Source organism: Sorex araneus, chromosome 2 (genome assembly GCF_027595985.1).
Source record: "Sorex araneus isolate mSorAra2 chromosome 2, mSorAra2.pri, whole genome shotgun sequence".
Taxonomy (NCBI): Eukaryota; Metazoa; Chordata; class Mammalia; order Eulipotyphla; family Soricidae; genus Sorex; species Sorex araneus.
In genome coordinates this window covers 235,789,493-235,809,098 of record NC_073303.1, presented here as the reverse complement: position 1 = coordinate 235,809,098, position 19,606 = coordinate 235,789,493, and the positions used below count along the sequence as shown (strand labels likewise).

The 19,606-nt window shown below is 51.7% G+C and overlaps 2 protein-coding genes across 2 annotated transcripts; both read left to right on the top strand.

Annotated features, from left to right (window-relative positions):
• Positions 1-413: 413 nt before the first annotated feature.
• Positions 414-1,373, top strand: LOC101539546 (olfactory receptor 7D4-like). Its single transcript, XM_004619510.2, has one exon. It carries the CDS (start codon positions 414-416, stop codon positions 1,371-1,373), a length of 960 nt encoding a protein of 319 aa, XP_004619567.2.
• Positions 1,374-15,295: 13,922 nt separating this feature from the next.
• On the top strand, positions 15,296-16,252 carry LOC101539809 (olfactory receptor 7D4-like). The gene has a single exon (XM_004619511.2). It carries the CDS (start codon positions 15,296-15,298, stop codon positions 16,250-16,252), a length of 957 nt encoding a protein of 318 aa, XP_004619568.2.
• The last annotated feature ends 3,354 nt before the right edge of the window (positions 16,253-19,606 follow it).

Here is a 19,606-nt window from a genome sequence, read left to right as displayed (position 1 = left end):
ATGGATATAGGATGAAGGATGCGTGCAAGAGAGGGACAAGAGCACCAGGACAGCAGGGAGGGCGACAGCCCGGGGTTGGGTCCCTGGCATCCCCAAGCACCGCCAGAAATGATCCCTGAGCACAGAGCCTGGAGCTAACCCCTCACCATCACCGGGTATGCCCTCCTCCCCTCAAGAAGCAAGTGGGAGGGCCAGAGTGATGGCACAGGGTAGGGCATTTGCCTTGCACGCGGTTAACCCGGGCTCGATTCCCAGCATCCCACATGGTTCCCTGAGCACCCGCCAGGAGTAATTCCTGAGTGCATGAGCCAGGAGTAACCCCAGTGCATCGCTGGGTGTGACCCCAGGCCCCAAAAAAAGAAAAGCAAGTGGGACCATCAAACACAGCTGCTTCCTCCTGCCCTTCCAGCTCCATGGAAGCAGAAAACCAGTCCAAGGTCCCCCAGTTCCTCCTCCTGGGACTCTCTGAGGATCCGGACCTGCAGCCCCTCCTCTTCGGTGTCTTCCTGTCCATGTACCTGACCACGGTCTTGGGGAACCTGCTCATCGTCCTGGCCGTCGGCTCCGACTCTCGCCTGCACACGCCCATGTACTTCTTCCTCTCCAACCTGTCCCTGGTGGACATCTGCCTAACTACCACCCTCGTGCCCAGGATGCTGGCGAGCATCCGGGCCCGGAGCCCCGCCATCTCCTACGCGGGCTGCCTCACGCAGGTCTACTTCTTCATGATTTTCGCTGGGATGGACACTCTGCTGCTGAGCATCATGGCCTACGACCGCTTCGTGGCCATCTGCCACCCCCTGCACTACACGGTCATCATGAACCCCGGGCTCTGCGGGCTGCTGCTGCTGTGCTGCTGGGGCCTCATTTTCGCCATCTCCCTGACCAACATCATCCCCATGGCGAGGCTGACCTTCTGCCCGGCCACTCGGCTGCCGCATTTCTTCTGCGAGGTGGCGCAGCTGCTCAAGGTGGCCTGCTCGGACCCACTGGTCAGCATCGTCTGCATGTACGTGTCGGCAGGTATTCTGGGCATCGTGCCCCTGGCCGGCATCCTCTGCTCCTATGGTCACATCGTCGTGTCCCTGATACGCATGTCCTCAGCGGGGGGCCGGGCCAAGGCCTTCTCCACCTGCAGCTCACACCTCTCCGTGGTGGCCTTGTTCTATGGCACGGGCCTCTGGGTCTACCTGGCATCTGTCGTGAGCCCCACAACGGAGAGGATTGCGATGGCCTCGGTGATGTACACTGTGGTCACCCCCATGCTTAACCCCTTCATCTACACCCTGAGGAACAGGGATGTCCAAGGGGCGCTGGGCCGTCTCCTCAGCCGAGCCGACCCTTACCAAGCTCTTGGGCTCAGAAGTAGCTAAATGGATTATTTTTTGGGGGCATGGTGGTGGGAGCACACTCCGCAGTACTCAGGGTTGACTCCTGGCTCTGTGCTTAGGGATTTTTTTTTAATAAAACATACAAAAATTTGTTTTTACTCAGGAATCACTCCTGGTGGTGCTTGGGGGACAGTATGGGGTGCTGGGGATCAAACCTGTGTTCGCTGAATGCAAGGCAAATGCCCAACCCACTGTGCTATTCTCCTGCCCAATATTTTATTTCAGAAGCTTTAGAAAATTGTTAGCCTCTCACAAACTAGGCAGACAGAAGACACATATTCTAGTAACTTGTCACGTACCATCATAGAGAATTTAGAAACTAGGATTTTTTTTTTCTTTTTGGGTCACACCTGGGGTTACACACACAGTGGCTACTCCTAGCTTTGCACTCAGGAGTTGCACCTGGCGGTGCTCAGGGGACCATATGGGATGCTGGGAATCGAACCTGGGTTGACTGTGTGCTAGACAAACGCCCTACCCGCTATGCTATTGCTCCATTCCCAGAAACTAGGATTTTTAAGTTAAATGATATGGAACAAAGCAGATTCTGGGGCTGGAGGTAGCACAGTGGGTAGGACACTTATTTCGAATGTGGCTGACCTGGGTTCAATCCCCAGCATTCCATATGGCCTGCTGAACTTGCCAGGAGTAATTTCTGAGTGCAGAGCAAGGAGTAGGCTTTGAATATCACCGGGTGTGACCCCAAACCAAAAATAGACAAAAAAGATTTAGAAATTATTAAAAACAAAACAAACTTCCCCCTCCCCTACAAGTTCTGTCATGGGTTATTACATATCAGTGAGAATTAAGTTCTGTATGCAGGTCACAAAACTCACCAAGTCTTTCATACTCACAACACTTCCAATATTAAACAACAATTGTATTATTTTATTTACCAACAAAATTATTCTTGTGCAGTGTGACATAATCTACCACGCAGCTCAGGATTCAAAGCAGGAATCAGCCTTGTACAAAATGACAGTGATGGTTCCTGATGGGGCTTGAGGGAACCTATGGGGTCCTGGGGATTGAACCCAGGTCTGTGGTGTACAAGGCAAATGCCCTCCCCTATGGACTATTGCTCCGGGCCCAATGTTTTTTCTTAGATTTTTCTTTTGGTTTTGGGGTCATGTTTGGTGGTGCTCATGGGATCACTCCTGGCAGTGCTCGGGGGACCCCATGTGGTGCTGGGGGTTGTACCAGGGCTGGCTGTGTGACTCTCTGGCCCCACCCAGCCAGTTGAGAGGTGCTTTCTCCCTGGTAGCGCTTCTCTCCCTCACCCATGGCTGGATTCCAGTGCCCCTTGTGATCAACTTCTCTTACACACACACACACACACACACACACACACACACACACATATACATGACCAAGCTTAAACACCTTAAAACTCTGTCATTTTTTCTTTTTGCTTTATGCTTTTTGGGTCACACCCGGTGATGCTCAGGGGTTACTCCTGGCTCTGCACTCAGGAATTACTCCTGGCGGTGCTCAGGGGACCCTATGGGATGCTGGGAATCAAACCCGGGTCGGCCGTGTGCAAGGCAAAGGCCCTACCCGCTGTGCTATCGCTCTAGCCCCAACAAATGTTTCTGAACTTGGTTTATGTCTAACCTAATCTCTCGGGATCAAAGATTCATTAAGAAAAGTTTTCTATGTGTCCAGTTCAGTGTCCACAGGGAAATCGTGCTCTTAGTGTTTGGAGTGAGATGAGAGCGAGTCTAATGATCTGGCAGTGCTGGCAAATAAATGTTTGCCCCCAAGGAGCCAGCAGGGGAGCATCAGACTCTGCAGTGCTTCTTGCTCCCTACCGAGGGCTCAAGGACCAGCCTGCTCGCCTGGTCTCCCTCTCCTCTCACCCTTTGCCCTCACCTTCCTCTCATCTGTCTCACTGTCTCAATCCTTCACTCTCTCACCCTCTCTGCCATTCTGGGACACCTGTTGGCCATATAGTGGTGGGAGTCAAAGCATGTTTGAAGAAACTACAGAAAGAAAACAAAACACAGAGATAGGACAGTGGGTAAGAAGCTGAGCTTGTACCTGACCAATGAGGGTCGATTCCCGGCATATCCCCTAGGGCCCAGCCCCCTCCCATGTCCACCAGGAGTGACCCCTGAGCACAGAGCCACAAGTCATCAATGTGCACCTCTGTGTGTGGTCCAGACAGAATACACACACACACACACACACACACACACACACACACACACCAAAAAAAAAAGTCCATGAGTTGCACATTTCATAATCTCTTCCTGTTGGGCATTCACATAAAATGGCAAATTTGATTTTTTTCTGTAGGGTGTATGCTAAGAAGTTTTGCTTTGCAGCTCTTGTTGCCTGTGACTGCTCTATGTGCCAGGGATAGAACCCAGAGCATCACAGATTAGTGTTCTAGCCCGGAGCCACACCCCTCGACTCCCTGGTGATTTTTTGACTGTTTAAGCCACACTGTCTGTGCTTGGGGCTGACTCCTGGCTCTGTGTGTAGGATGCCCTCCTGCTCTCCTGGTCGTAGAACTGTCTGGGTCAGCTGCGTGCGAGACCAGTGCCCTCCCTGCTGTGCTATCTCTCCGGCCCTCCTAGAAACTAGTTCTTCTTGTTACTGTTGTTGCTTTCTGGGCCACAACTAATGGTACTCAAGGGTTACTCCTGACTCCGCACTTAGAAATTACTCCTAGGGATCGACCCCAGCCGCGTGCAAGGCAAATGTCCTCCATAGTGGACTATCACTCCAGCCCCAACTGGAGACTATGTTTAAGGTTGTTAGCATTTGGCTTTATTGTAAAGTGCCCTTTGCACAGCTTAGTAAGAGTGGCAGGTAGTTTCATTTTTTAAAATTTTGTCGCTGACCCGGGTTCGATTCCTCTGCCCCTATCAGAGAGCCCAGCAAGCTACCAAGGATATCGACAGAGCCTGGCAAGCTCCCTGTGGCGTTTTCCATATGCCAAACACAGTAACAAGTCTCACATGGAGATGTTACTGGTGCCTGCTCTAGCAAATCAATGGACAACAGACACAGTGCTACAGTGCTACAGTGTTTGTGGAGGGCAGTCATTCCCTGTGGTGTTCAGGAGCTACTCCTGGCTGCATGCTCAGGGATCTCTCCCGGCTGTGCCAGGAAACCTTCCAGGATACAAAGAATCAGCCCCAAACCAGGCAAGCGCCTTCACCCCTGTCCTATCTCTCCAGCCCTCACATTCTCCTCTTCATCCCTTCTCAAGGCTAAATGGACAACACTGGGGCCAGACAGATGGTGCAGTGGGCAGGGCATTTGCCTTGCACGCAGCTGACCTGGGTTTGATTCCTGGCATCTCACCTCTGCATGGTCTCCCTCTCCTACAGTGCCGGCCTGGGCGTCTACCTCAGTTCGGCTGCCACCCGGAACCCCAGGGACACTGCCGTGGCCTCGGTGATGTACCTGGTGGTTACCCCCATGCAAAACCCCTTCATCTCCAGCCTCAGGAACAAGGACATAAAGCAGGCCCTGGTCAAGCTCTGGAGCTGAAACAGTCCCGCGTGGGGGGCCCGGAGCGATGGCCTAGCCGTTAAGGCGCTTGCCCGGCCAGGTTTGTTCCTCAACATCCCACATGGGGTCCGGATCACCACCAAGAGTGATTCCTGAGTGCAGACCCTGAGCACACTGGGTGTGGCCCCCAAAACCAACAACACAACAGTCCTGGAATGTGCCTGGCTCTGACCGGAGAGGCCAGGGGCCTGCGAAAACACAGCATAAAGAGCATGGGGACTAAGGGGAGGCGTTTGCCTTGCACGTGGCTGACCTGGATTTCATCCCTGACGTTCCATAGGTTCCCCTGACCAATGCCAGGAGTAACCCCAGAGCATCGCCGGATGTGACCCAAAAAAGCAAAAAAAAAAATTAAATAAGTTAAATTTAGGAATCGCAGGACTAGAGTGATAGTACAGCGGAGGGTGCTTGCCTTGCACGTGGCTGATCGAGGTTTGATCCCTGCCACTCCATAGGGAACCCTGAGCACCACTAGAAGTAATTCCTGAGCACAGAGCTAGGAGTAACCCCTGAGCATTGCAGGTGTGGCCCAAACACAAAAACTTAAAATAATTAAACTCAATGGAGGGGCCCGAGCAATGCCATAGTACAAAGGGGAGGGCATTTGCCTGGCATGCAGCTGGCCTGGGTTCAATCCCCACATCCCATATGGTCCCCCGATAACTGCCAGGAATAATTCCTGAGTGCAGAGCCAGGAGTAACCCCTGAGCACCTCTGATGTGACCCATAAAAGAGTCAAAATATACAAATTAAAACTTTTTTTTTTTTTGCTTTTTTTGGGTCACACCTGGCGATGCACAGGGCTTACTCCTGGCTCTGCACTCAGGAATTACTCCTGGTGGTGCTCAGGGGACCATATGGGATGCTGGAATCAAACCCGGGTCGCCTGCGTGCGAGGCAAACACCCTACCTGCTGTGCTATCGCTCCAGCCCAAATTAATACATTTTTGAAATAGGAGCTGGAGCGATAGCACATCAGGTAGGGCATTTGCCTTGCACTCGACCGACCCGGGTTCAGTTCCCAGCATCCCATATGGTTCCCTGAGCACCACCAGGAGTAATTCCTGTGTGCAGAGCCAGGAATAACTACCCCTGTGCATTGCCGGGTGTTAACCCAAATTAAAAAAAATTAAGTAAAAACAATGGAATCAGGTGGGGACATGGTTCCATAGTGAGCATTTATTTGCCTTGCACATGTGAAGCTTGAGTTTACACTGCAAAATAGTCGCAGGAATGAAAATTGAGGTGACTGGAAGCCGCACCATAGACATTTTCCGAATGAATATCATCCTTGTCCTTCTGTTCTTCACTCAGCCACAGCCCAACCCTGACCCACGTTCTAAATTCCGTCCATGTGACTGCTTTGTACCACACACTCTTTGTCATCTGTTTTAATCTGGATCTGCCCAGAAGCAGGTGGCAGATCCAAGAATGATCTTCATCTACTCCAGAGAGTTTCAAAGTGATGGGGCTGGAGTGATAGCACAGTGGGTAGGGCGTTTGCCTTGCATGTGGCTGATACAGGTTGGATTCCCAGCATTCCATATGGTCCCCTGAGTTCTGCCAGGGATAATTCCTGAGTGCATGAGCCAGATTGTGACCCAAAAGTAAAAAAAAAAGAAAGAAAACAACAAAAAACAATACCTTTTATTCATAAACAGTGGGTCTTTATTTTTCTATCTTAATTTGTTATCTATTCAAATTTAATCACTGAAACTAAAATAGATAACAAATTAAGATTGAAAAAAAAATAAAGGCCTTGCATGTGGCCATTTTTTTTTAATTTTTTTAGCTTTTTTTGGTCACACCCGGCAATGCACAGGGGTCATTCCTGGCTCATGCACTCAGGAATTACTCCTGGCGGTGCTCAGGGGACTATATGGGATGCTGGGATTCGAACCCGGGTCGGCCGCGTGCAAGGCAAACGCCCTACCCGCTGTGCTATCACTCCAGCCCCCATTTTTTTTTTTTAGGTCACACCCGGCAATGCTCAGTAATTCCTGACTCTGCACTCAAGTCAATTCAACCTGGATTGAAACCAGGTTGGCTGCGTGCAAGGAAAATGCCCTCCCCACCAGACTATCACACTGGCCCTCCAACCTGGGTTCGATCACTGGCACCCCATAGGGTCCCCCAGCACCACCAGGAGTGATCCCTGAGACAGAGCCAGGAGAGAGCTTGGAGCACCATCAGGTGTGGCCCAAACTGAAAAAATTATTGAGGGCCAGAGTGATAGTGCAGCGGGGAGGGCACCTATCCTGCATGTGGCAGACCCAGGTTTGATCCCTGACACTCCAAAGGGTCCCCTGAGCCCAGCAGGAGTGATCCCTGAACACTGCACAGAACAAAAAAGAAACTGTTGAATGTTTTTTTTTTTTATTGTTGAATGTTTTTTAAAATTTCTTTTGGGGGAGGGGACATTGAGCCACACCCAGGGTGCTCTGGGGCTACTCCTGGCTCTATGCTCAGGAGTCATTTCTGGGGGAGGAGGGGTGCTCTGGGGACCCTCTGTGGCAAAGGGGATTGAATCCAGGTTGACTGCATGCAAAGAAAATACCTTAACCCTGTTGCTATCTCTCTAGCCACCCCCTGATATTTTTACTATATTTTATCTTACAAGGTGTGTTAGGGGGCCAGAGTGATAGCACAGCAGGGAGGGCATTTGCCTTGCAAGCGGCTGATCTGGATACAATCCCTGGCATCCCATATGGTCCCCTGAGCACTGCCGGAGTAATTCCTGAGTGCAGAGCCAGGAGTAGCCCATGAACATCGCAGAGTGTGGCCCTAACACAAAACAAAACAACATAAAAAGTGCAGGTTAGGCACCATACATACATCAATAGGATATTGCATGAATTTCACACACACATTTTAGTCCCATGCCCTCTGCCATAATCTTAGCATCTTCCTCATGTTTAGGGTCACACCTAGCAGTGCTCAGGGCCAACTACGGGCTCTATGTTTAGGCTCACTCCTGGCAATGCTTGGAGGAACCTGATCGGGTGCTGAGAATCAAAGCCGGCTGACCCTGTGCAAAGAAAGTGTTCTACCTGTGACACTATCTCACCCAACAACCTTCTCCAATATTTTTGGCGGGGCCGCACACAGTATCTAGCGCTCAGGGTTGCCAAGCTGGGTTTGATCCCCAAGATCCTATATGGTTTCCCCAGTCCTGCCGACAGTGATCCCTGAGCACAGAGTCAGGAGTCAGCCCTGAGCACTGCCAGGGGCCACTTTGAGCATTCACCCTGAGGCCAAAACTTTACTCAGAAAAGACATTTGTGCTACCATGTCATTTGCGGTATAATTCACAACAGTCCAAATCTGGAAACATCCAAATCTGGAAACAACTTGAGTCCAGAATGGGTCACTATTAATTTTTGTTGCCAAATAATTTTTTGTTGCCAAACTCTCTCTGTCTCTCTCTTCTCTCTGTCACACCCGGCGGTGTTCAAGGACGATTCCTGGCTCTGCACTCAGGAATCACTACTGGAAGTGCTCGTGCTCGGGGGACTCTGGTGTGCTCGGGATCGAACCTGGGTTGGCCCTGTGCAAGACAAACGCCCTCCCCGCTGTGCTATCCCTCTGGCCCCATCCACTCATGTCTCTTGGGTGACTGGCCTTCTGGTGCTGAGAGCCCAAACTGGGGTTCCATTGCGCTTTCTGCGTGAACGAGGAGCCCAGATGGGAAATGGGAGATGCCCATGAACGGAGGGTTGGGGCGCATTAAAAAGGTTAGACGTATGACAGGTACTATCGGAGGGCTCTCACTGGTGGCTAGACAGATGCCAGGCATGGACTGGGGCTCTCATTGGCGGCTAGACGGATGCTAGGCATGGATGGGGGGCTCTCATTGGTGGTTAGGCGGAAGTCAGACACGGACAGGGTCCTCATTGGCAGTTACACGAATGTCAGTACGGACGGGGGACTCTAATTGGCAGTTAGATTGTTGTCAGACACGGATGGAGGGTTCTCATTGGTCGTTAGACAGACGTCGGGCACAGACGGAGGGCTCTGATTGGCGGTTAGACAGACATCAGGCATAGATGGAGGGCTCTTTCTGGTAGTTAGTGGATGTCAGGCACGGACAACAACAACAAAAGAGACCTTTCATTGGCGGTTAGACGGAGGACAGGCACGGACAGAGGGCTCTGATTGATGGTTAGAGGTCGTCAGGCACAAATGCAGGGATCTGATTAGTGGCTAGACGGACGTCTCACACAGACGGAGGGCTCTCATTGGTGGTTAGACGGATGTCAGGCACGGATAAAAAAAGAGATCTTTGGGCTGGAGATATAGCACAGCGGGTAGGGCGTTTGCCTTGCATGCGGCCGACCCGGGTTCAAATCCCAGCATCCCATATGGTCCCCTGAGCACGGCCAGGGGTAATTCCTGAGTGCAGAGCCAGGAGTAACCCCTGTGCATCGCCAAGTATGACCCAAAAAGCAAAAAAAAAAAAAAAAAAGAGATCTTTTATGGTGGTTAGTTGGAGGCCGGGCATGGACAGAGGGCTCGCATTGGTGGTTAGACAGACCTCAGCATGAATGCAGGGCTCTGATTGGCGGTTAGACAGACGTCAGGCACGGATTGGGGGGCTCCGTCGGACGCGGTTCTCTCACTGTGTTTACTACAGGGCCCAGCTCTCCAAACCCGCTGTGCTCTAAGAAGGAAGCAGACCAGAGAGGGCAAAACAGCCAAGGAATTTCTGCAGGAACACAAAAGCCAGGGGCCATAGCACAGCGGGGAGGGCCTTTTCCTCACACGCAGCCGACCCAGGTTGCATCCCTGGCACTTCACAGGGTCCCCTGAGTCCCACTAGGAGTGATTTCTGAGCACAGAGCCAGGAGTCAGCCCTGAATATCAACCTTAATATCGACTTTTCTTTTTTTGGACACACCCGGCGGTACTCAAGAGCTGACTCCAGGCTCTGTACTCAGAAGTAAATCCAATTCACTCCTGGCAGTGCTTCAGGGCCCCTATGGGATGCCAGGAATCGAACCCAGACCGGTAGGGTGCAAGGCAAGTGCCCTCTCTGCTGTCCTATCACTCCAGCCCCACGTATACATGTTTCTTTTGTTTGTTTTTAGAGCCCCCCATTTTAAAATTTCCTTTTTTGGGTCACACCCGGCGATGCACAGGGGTCATTACTGGCTCATGCACTCAGGAATTACTCCTGGCAGTGCTCGGGGGACCATTTGGGATGCTGGGAATGGAACCCGCGTCAGCTGCGTGCAGGGCAAACGCCCTACCCTCTGTACTATCACTCCAACCCCTCCCCACTTTTTGAACCCCTCCCTCCCATCTCATCTCAGTGTTGGGGGGATGCTCTTGGTGGTGCTGGGGGCACCGTGTAGCGCCGGGCATGGCTCCAGCATGCAAAGCCTGCTCTCAGCCCTTTGATTCATGTCCTGGCCCCAGAAACTCAATTATCCATCACGCCCTTTCCAAGGGAAGGACCTGGGCATGCAGGAAATCTGTGACCTTCGCAAAAAACTGCTCCCAGGAAAAAGCATCCGAGAAACCTGGGTAACAAAGCCCCTGGGATGCTTCACCACTTGCAAGTCAAACTTGAGAAACTTTTCCCTTGGAGAAATTAACTTTCTTCCCTGTTACTTGCAAGCCCAACTAGAAGTGAACTTTTTTTTTCCTTTCCCTTGTTCCTTCTTCTTTTCTTTCCTCATCTCCCCTCTGGGGAAGCTGGCTAGTCTGGTCAGTGAAGAGAGACAAAAGAACAATTTGCTTAATGAGGTGCTCCCAGGAGTCAATGGTTGCGCTTCTAATTAAAGGCAGCCACGTTGGAGGCCACAATTTCTTAGACTTCTCGGCTCCTAGCCTGGTTGAAAATGCCAACTCCAGCTTCTGTGGGGACGAACGACAGAGAACAGAGACATTCAGTGATCACTGGCGGTGAGGGTGGGCTCCAGGGGGGGATGGTGGGGTGAAGCAGGACCAAGAGTAGTTTCGGGTGTGAGCACCCCCTCCTGCTGTATGAACCCGGGACCCAGACCTATTTCTCTTTTCTGGGGAGGCGCAAACACTGCTACTTGTCAAAGGTCCGTGTCCAACTCTTTTTCTTTAAAAAAAAAATTAAGCTGGACTGGAGCGCTAGCACAGCGGGTAGGGCGTTTGCCATGCCCTCGGCCAACCCAGGTTCAATTCTTCCGTCCCTCTCGGAGAGCCAGACCGGCTACTGAGATTATCCCACCCGCATTCAGAGCCTGGTAAGCTACCCATGGTGTATTCGATGTGCCAAAAACAGTAACAGCAAGTCTCACAATGGAGAAGTTACTGGTGCCAGTTACTGGTACTCCTGGCCGTGCCTGGGGGACCACACAGGGATCAAACCCAGGTCAGCTGTGTGCAAGGCAAACACCCTCCCTGCTGGACTATGGCTCTTGTCCTATCACTTTCCCCCTTTTTTTCCCTCTCCAGATATGTGAGCTCCGTGATTCCTTTCATTTGCTCGAGCTGATGCTTGGGATGGGAGCCTCTGTGTCCAGCACCTGCGCACCCTGAGCTCCCACCCCATCCCGACCTCAGGTAAGTCCCTGGGCACTAACTGGTGAGCACAAAATGGGCATCCACAAAACACACTATGCAATGGATCAGGCAAGGAAAAGTTAGGGGATTGAATAAAGCTTCACATCCCTCTTGACCCAAAGTCTCCAGTCCCCACACTTGCCCCCCTCCCCAATTCTCACTGGTGTCTTAACTTGCTTAAATTCCTTTTTTTTTTTTTTGCTCTTTGGGCCACACCCAGCGATGCTCAGGGCTGATTCCTGGCTCTGCATGCAGGAATTAGCCCTGGCGGTACTCCAGGGGATCGAACCCGGGTCAGCGGTGTGCCTGGACTATGACTCTGACCCCAACTCACTTAATTTCCAAGCTGACTCTCAGGACAGGGGTACATTCTTTCCCTGGAGCCCAAAACCCTGCTTGCAAGGTCACAGGGCCACACTCTGCGATGTTCATGGGGTACTCGTGGCTCTGCACTCAGAAATCACCCCTGGTGGTGCTTGGAGGACCATATGGGATGCTGGGAAACGAACTTGGGTTGCCGCGTGCAAGGCAAATGCCCTACCCTCTGTACTATTGCTCCAGCCCCCTCGAGTAGGCTGCTTTTGCTTGGAGATCCATCGCACATAACTCTAGACCTCACACCCACGTTTCTTTTCATCGTGGAATAAGTCAACACTTTCCCTTGGTGTTGGACGGTTTGAGTTACAGAAGCTGCTTTTGGGCCCGGGGAGATAGCACAGCGGGGAGGGCGCTGACTCTGCATGTTGGGTTCGATCCCCAGCATCCCATAAGATCCCTTGAGCACCTCCAGGAGTGATTCCTGAGTGTAGAGTCAGGAGTAACCCCTGAGCATCGCCGGGTGTGACCCCAAACAAAAATAAATACAACAAGAAGGTACTTTCATTTTCTTTTTTATTTTTGGTTTTGGGGCCACACCGGGCAGTGCTCAGGGCTGACTCCTGGCTCTGTGTTCAGGGGTCACACCTAGCCGTGTTTGGTGAGGACCCTATGGGGTGCTGGGGATCAAACTGGATCAAAAGAGCAGGTTCCTTCATCCCTGTTTATCTCTCTGGCCCCTAGAAACTGTTTTAAATCCATGCCCTGGTGGTTGACCCTGTTAAGGGGGGGCCAAAGGGAGCACAGAGCTGGGAGTCAGCCCTGGCGCCACCGTGTATGGCCCCCAAATCAAGACAAAACCAAAAAGAAGGAATACAGATTCAAACCTCAATATGGACTTTTTTCTTTTTGGGCCATACCCGGCGGAGCTCAGAGCTGACTCCTTTTTTTAGAAAGCATCTGGGACATTCAGAGCCCAATGACGCTTTCATGCCCTCGTACCACTCAGCAGAATCTTGAAACGATTTTCTGGCTCCAGTGACTAACCCAGGAGAATACTGTCTGGAGACTTCCTAGGGGAGAAGTTGAGAGATGAGAACAAAGGAAAGTAAATGCAGAAATAAGTCAGGGTTCTCAGCCTTGCATGCCCCTGACCGGGGTTCAGTCCCCAGCATCCTATAGGGTCCCCTGAGCACCACCAGGAGTAACCCCTGAGCATCGCTGGGTGTGACCTAAAAAGACAACAAACCCCACAAAAAACCAAAAACTAGGAGAAGGTGCTGGAGTGATAGGACAGCAGGGAGAGCACTTGCCTCACACAGCTTTGATATGTGGCACCCCATGGGGCCCCCGAAGCCCACCAGGAGTGACCCCTGAGACACGAGTAGACCCTGAGCACAGCTGGGGGTGGCCCCAAACCAAAAGGGAGTGAAAAAGTGGGATGGGGTGTGTATGTGTGATTTTGCATGTGAGTGTGTGAGCGTGTGTTTTAATGTTTTTTTTTTTTATTGGTTTGGGGGCCATATCTGAAATGCAAGAGTGGAATGTGTGTATGTATATATTTATTTTTCATTTTCTTATGATTTTGGTTTGGGGGTCATATCCGGTGGTCCTTGGGGGACTGTGCAGTGCTGGGAACTGAACCCAGAACCTTCCCCCAGTCCCAAGCAGAAAGAAATCAATTCTATGGGCTGGTCTCCCCGTCACCCTAGGACAGACATAGCCGAGAGAAGCAGGTGGTCTGGGGGGACCCAAGATGCTATCGCAGGTTGGGCTCAAAGATCTGAGACTAGGGGAGCCCAGGGGTGTCGCTGCTCTCTGGCAGCCGGAGAAGAAACCGTTTCCTGACCCACAGCGCAACTCTCTCTTGCTTAGCCTCTGGGTTTATGCAGGCCTTCAGCTGATGAGACAAGACCCACCCAAAGGGGGGGAGCCGCGCCTGCTGAATCAGCTTCCCATGGGAATCTCATCCACAAATGTTCGTCTTACACCGGGGGGGGGGGGCACACCTGAGTGTGCTCAGGGCTTTACTCCGGCTCTGCTCTCAGCAATTACTCCTGGCGGTGCTGGGGGACCACATGGGATGCCGAGGAGATTGAGGCTGGGTCAGCTGCGAGCAAGGCAAACACCCTCTCTGCTGTACTATTGCTCTGGCCCCTTGCACTTATTTTGATAACTGTGTGCTCCCACCCTTGCCCCCATTCCCTGCAACTCTGCAGCCCTGGTGCTTTGGCCTCTCTTTGGGAACAATCACCAAACGAACTGTCCCTGCCAGAGGGAGCCCAGGGGAGAAACACTAGCTAGAGGCGCTGCTGGGGGCTGAGAAAGTGGCGCCGGACTCTCTATGTCCTCACTGAGGATATTCCGTCCTGATGCTAAAGGGATTCAGAGGCGAATAAAAAATAGAGTCCTGGGCTGAAAGAAGCGATGGAACCTCGGGGAGGGTGCTTGCTGCACACGTGGCCAAAGCCAGTTTGATCCCCAGCGCTGTAGAGGGTTCCCGAGGCCCGCTGGGAGTGATCCCTGAGTGTGGAGCCAGGAGTCAGCCCTGAGCACAGCCAGGGGGAGCCCGAAAAGGAAAACGAAAAAAAAAAAAAGAATTAGAGCTAGTAGGTTGGAGATTTTTGCCTTTTTTTTTTTTTTTGGCTTTTTGGGTCAAACCCAGAGATACACAGGGGTTAGTCTTGGCTCATGCACTCAGCAATTAACTCCTGGCGGTACTCAGGGGACCATATGGGAAGCTGGGAATTGAACCCGGGCGGCTGAGTACAAGGCAAATGTCTTACCCGCTGTGCTATCGCTCCAGCCCTGAGATTTTTGCTTTAAAAATTTTTTTTTGGGGGTGGGGGAGAGTTCTGAGCCAGGCCAGCAGTGCTCAGGGGTTATTCCTGGGTCTGTGCTCAGGGGTCACTCCTGCTTAGGGCACTATATGCAGCACCGAGATGGGTGTGGGGTGGGAAATTAAACCACCTTTGGCTGCATACAAGGCATGTTCTACCACTCTTACCCCACTGTTCTCCCTCCCAAATCAAAAAATAAAAAAGAACACTGAAACTGCACTCACACTGGGGACAGGATGCTGTGTGTGTGAACCACCAGAGGGATAGATATAGGATGAAGGATGCAGTGCAAGAGAGGGACCAGAGCGCCAGGACAGCAGGGAGGGCGACAGCCCCAGGTTGGGTCCCTGGCATCCACAAGCAACACCAGAAATGATCCCTGAGCACAGAGCCTGGAGCTAACCCCTCACCATCACTGAGTGTGCCCTTCCCCCATCAAGAAGCAAGTGGGGTGGCCGGAGTGATAGCACAGTGGGTAGGGCATTTGCCTTGCATGCGGCTGACCCAGGTTTGATTCCCAGCATCCCGATACATGGTCCCATGAGCACCCACCAGGAGTAATTCCTGAGTGCATGAGCCAGGAGTAACCCCAGTGTATCACTAACTGTGACCCCTCCCCACTCAAAAAAAGAAAAGCAAGTGGGACCATCAAACACAGCTGCTTCCTCCTGCCCTTCCAGCTCCATGGAAGCAGAAAACCAGTCCGAGGTCCCCCAGTTCCTCCTCCTGGGACTCTCTGAGGATCCGGACCTGCAGCCCCTCCTCTTCGGTGTCTTCCTGTCCATGTACCTGACCACGGTCTTGGGGAACCTGCTCATCGTCCTGGCTGTCGGCTCCGACTCTCGCCTGCACACGCCCATGTACTTCTTCCTCTCCAACCTGTCCCTGATGGACATTTGCCTAACTACCACCATTGTCCCCAGGATGCTGGTGAGCATCTGGGCCCGGAGCCCCGCCATCTCCTACGCGGGCTGCCTCACGCAGGTCTACTTCTCCATGATTTTCTCTGCGATGGACACTCTGCTGCTGAGCGTCATGGCCTATGACCGCTTTGTGGCCATCTGCCACCCCCTGCACTACATGGTCATCATGAACCCTGGGCTCTGTGGGCTGCTGCTGCTGTGCTGCTGGGGCCTCATTTTCGCCATCTCCCTGATCAACATCATCCCCATGGCGAGGCTGACCTTCTGCCCGGCCACTCGGCTGCCCCATTTCTTCTGCGAGGTGGCACAACTGATCAAGGCGGCCTGCTCGGATCCACTGGTCAGCATTGTCTGCATGTACGTGTCGGCGAGTGTGCTGGGCGTCGTGCCCCTGGCCGGCATCCTCTGCTCCTATGGTCACATCGTCGTGTCCCTGATACGCATGTCCTCGGCGGGGGGCCGGGCCAAGGCCTTCTCCACCTGCAGCTCACACCTCTCCGTGGTGGCCTTGTTCTACGGCACGGGCCTCTGGATCTACCTGGCATCTGTCGTGAGCCCCACAACGGAGAGGATTGCGACAGCCTCGGTGATGTACACGGTGGTCACCCCCATGCTGAACCCCTTCATCTACACCCTGAGGAACAGGGATGTCCAAGGGGCGCTGGGCCGTCTCCTCAGCCGAGCCGTCCCTTACCAAGCTCTTGGGCTCAAGAAGTAGCTAAATGGGTTACTTTTTGGTGTATGGGATGGGGGCAGCACACCCCACAGTCCTCAGGTTGACTCCTCGGTCTGTGCTCAGGAAATCATATTTTTTTTTAATAAAACATACCGAAAAATTTCTTTTTGGCTTTTTGGGTCACAGCTGGTGATGCTCAGGGGTTATTCTTTTTTTTTTTTTTTTTTTTTTGCTTTTTGGGTCACACCCAGCGATGCTCAGGGGTTACTCCTGGTTTTGCACTCAGAAATTACTCCTGGCAATGCTTGGGGGACCATATGGGATGCCGGGGATCGAACCCGGGTCGGCCGCGTGCAAGGCAAACGCCCTACCCGCTGTGCTATTGCTCCGGCCCCGCTCAGGGGTTATTCTTGACTAAGCACTCAGGAATCACTCCTGGTGGTGCTTGAGGGACAATATGGGATACTGGGGATCGAACCTGTGTTGGCTGAATGCAAGGCAAATGCCCAACCCGTTGTAATATTCTCCAGCCCAATACTTTATTTTAGAAGATTAAGAAAATTAGTAACCTCTCACAAATGAGGCAGACAGAAGAGAAGACACATGTTCTAGCAACTTGTCATGCAACGTCACAGAGAAATTAGAAAGTGGGATTTTTAAGTTAAATGATATGTAACAAAGCAAAATCTGGGGCTGGAGGTAGCACAGTGGGTAGGGCACTTCTCTTTCACGAGGCTCTCCTGGTTTGATCCCAGCATGCCATTTGGCCCCCTGAACATGCCAGGAGTAATTTTTGAGTGCAGAGCAAGGAGTAAGCTCTGAATATCACCGGGTGTGACCCCAAACCAAAAACAAAAAGATTTAGAAATTATTAAAAACAAAACACCCTCCTCAAAGTTCTGTCTGTTCTGTCATGGGTTATTACATATCAGTGAGAATTAAGTTCTGTATGCAGGTCACAAACTCACCAAGTCTTTCATACTCACAACACTTCCAATATTAAACGACAATTGTATTATTATATTTACCAACAAAATTATTTTTGTGTAGCATGACGTAATCTCAATTCAAAGCAGGAATCAGCCTTGTACAAAATGACAGTGACGGTTCCTGATGGGGCTTGAGGGACCCTATGAGGTGCTGGGGATTGAAACCAGGTCTGTGGTGTGCAAGGCAAATGCCTTCCCTTATGGACTATTGCTTCGGGCCCAATGTTTCTTCTTGGATTTTTCTTTTGGTTTTGGGGTGACGTTTGGTGGTGCTCATGGGATCAGTCCTGGCTGTGCTGGGGGACCCCATGTGGTGCTGGGGGTTGAACCAGGGTTGGCCGTCTGGCTCTCTGGCTCCCAGCCAGATGAGAGTGGTAGTGCTTCTCTCCCTCACCCATGTGCTGGAGTCCAGTTGCCCTTGTGATCAACTTCCCTTCCACACACACACACACACACACACACAGATACACACACACACACAGAGCCAAGCTTAAACACCTTGAAACTCTGTCATCATTTTTTTTTTTTTTTGCTTTTTGGGTCACACTGGGCGATACTCAGGGGTTATTCCTGGCTCTGCACTCAGGAATTACTTCTGGCAGTGCTCAGGGACCCTATGGATTGCTGGGTATTGAACCCGGGTTGGCTGTGTGCAAGGCAAACGACTTACCTGCTGTGCTATCGCTCCAGCCCCAATAAATGCTTTTGAATTTGGCTTATGTCTAACCTAATCTCTCGGGATCAGAGATTCATTAAGAAAAGTTTTCTGTGTGTCCAGTTCAGTGTCCACAGGGAAATCGTGCACTTAGCGTTTGGAGTGAGGTGAGAACGAGTCTAATGATCTGGCAGCGCTGGTAGATAAATGTTTGCCCCAAGGAGCCAGCAGTGGGGTGAGAGACTCTGCAGTGCATTTCTGGGTGGCGGCTGAACTGAGGTATATGCGAAGGCCGGCGTTGTAGAAGAGTGAGACCACACAGAGGTGAGACAGCCACCCAGAACCCCAAGGACACCGCCGTGGCCTCGGTGATGTACACGGTGGTCACCCCCATGCTGAACCCCTTTACCCCCATGCTGAACCCCTTCATCTACAGCCTCAGGAACAAGGACATAAAGCAGGCCCTCGTCAAGCACAGGAGCTGAAACAGTCCCGCGTGGGGGGCCCGGTGCGGTGGCCTGGCCCTTAAGGCGTTTGCCCAGCCGGGTTCGATTCCCGGCATCCCACATGGGGTCCAGAGCATCACCAAGAGACATTCCTGAATGAAGTGCCAGGAGTCATCCCTGAGCACACTGGGTGTGGCCCCCAAAATCAACAACACAACAGTCCTGGAATGTGCCTGGCTCTGACAGGAGGAGCTCAAGGGCCTGGGAAAACACAGCATAAAGATTTCGGGGATTAAGGGGAGGGCATTTGCCTTGCATGTGGCTGACCTGGATTTCATCCCTGACATTCCATAGGTTCCCCCCATGTACCGCCAGTAGTAACCCCAGAGCATGGCTGGATGCGACCCCAAAAGAAAAAAAAATTAAGTTACAGGAATTGCTGGACTGGACTGATAGTACAGCGGAGGATGCTTGCCTTGCACATGGCTGAGCCAGGTTTGATCCCTGCCACTCCATAGGGAACCCTGAAAACCACCAGAAGTAATTCCTGAGCACAGAGCTAGGAGTAACCCCTGAGTATTGCAGGTGTGGCCCAAACACAAAAACTTAAAATAATTAAACTCAAAGGAGGAGCCCGAGCAATGCAATAGTACAAAGGGGAGGGCATTTGCCTGGCATGCAGCTGGCCTGGGTTCAATGCCCAGCATCCCATGTGGTTCCCTAGTACGGCCAGGAATAATTCTTTTTTTTTTTTGCTTTTTTTTTGGGTCACACCCGGCGATGCACAGGGCTTACTTCTGGCTCTGCACTCAGGAATTTCTCCTATCGGTGCTCAGGGGACCATATGGGATGCTGGGATTCGAACCTGGGTCGGCCGCGTGCAAGGCAAACACCCTACCCACTGCGCTATTGCCCAAGCCCCCATGCCAGGGATAATTCTTGAGTGCATGAGCCAGGAGTAACCCCTGTGCATTGCCGGATGTGACCCAAAAGCAAACAAACAAACAAAAACCAAAAAAAAAACCCCAAAAACTTTTATTCATAAACAGGGGGTCCTTTATTTTTCTATCTTAATGATGTTATCTATTCAAATTAAATCACAGAAACTAAAATAGATAACAAATTAAGATTGAAAAAAATAAAGGTCTTGCATGTGGCCAAACTTTATTTTTATTTTTATTTTGGGTCATACCCGGCAATGCTCAGTAATTCCTGACTTTGCACTCAATTCAATTCAACCTGGATTGAAACCAGGTTGGCTGCGTATAAGGCTAATGCCCTCCCCACTGGAATATCACACTGGCCC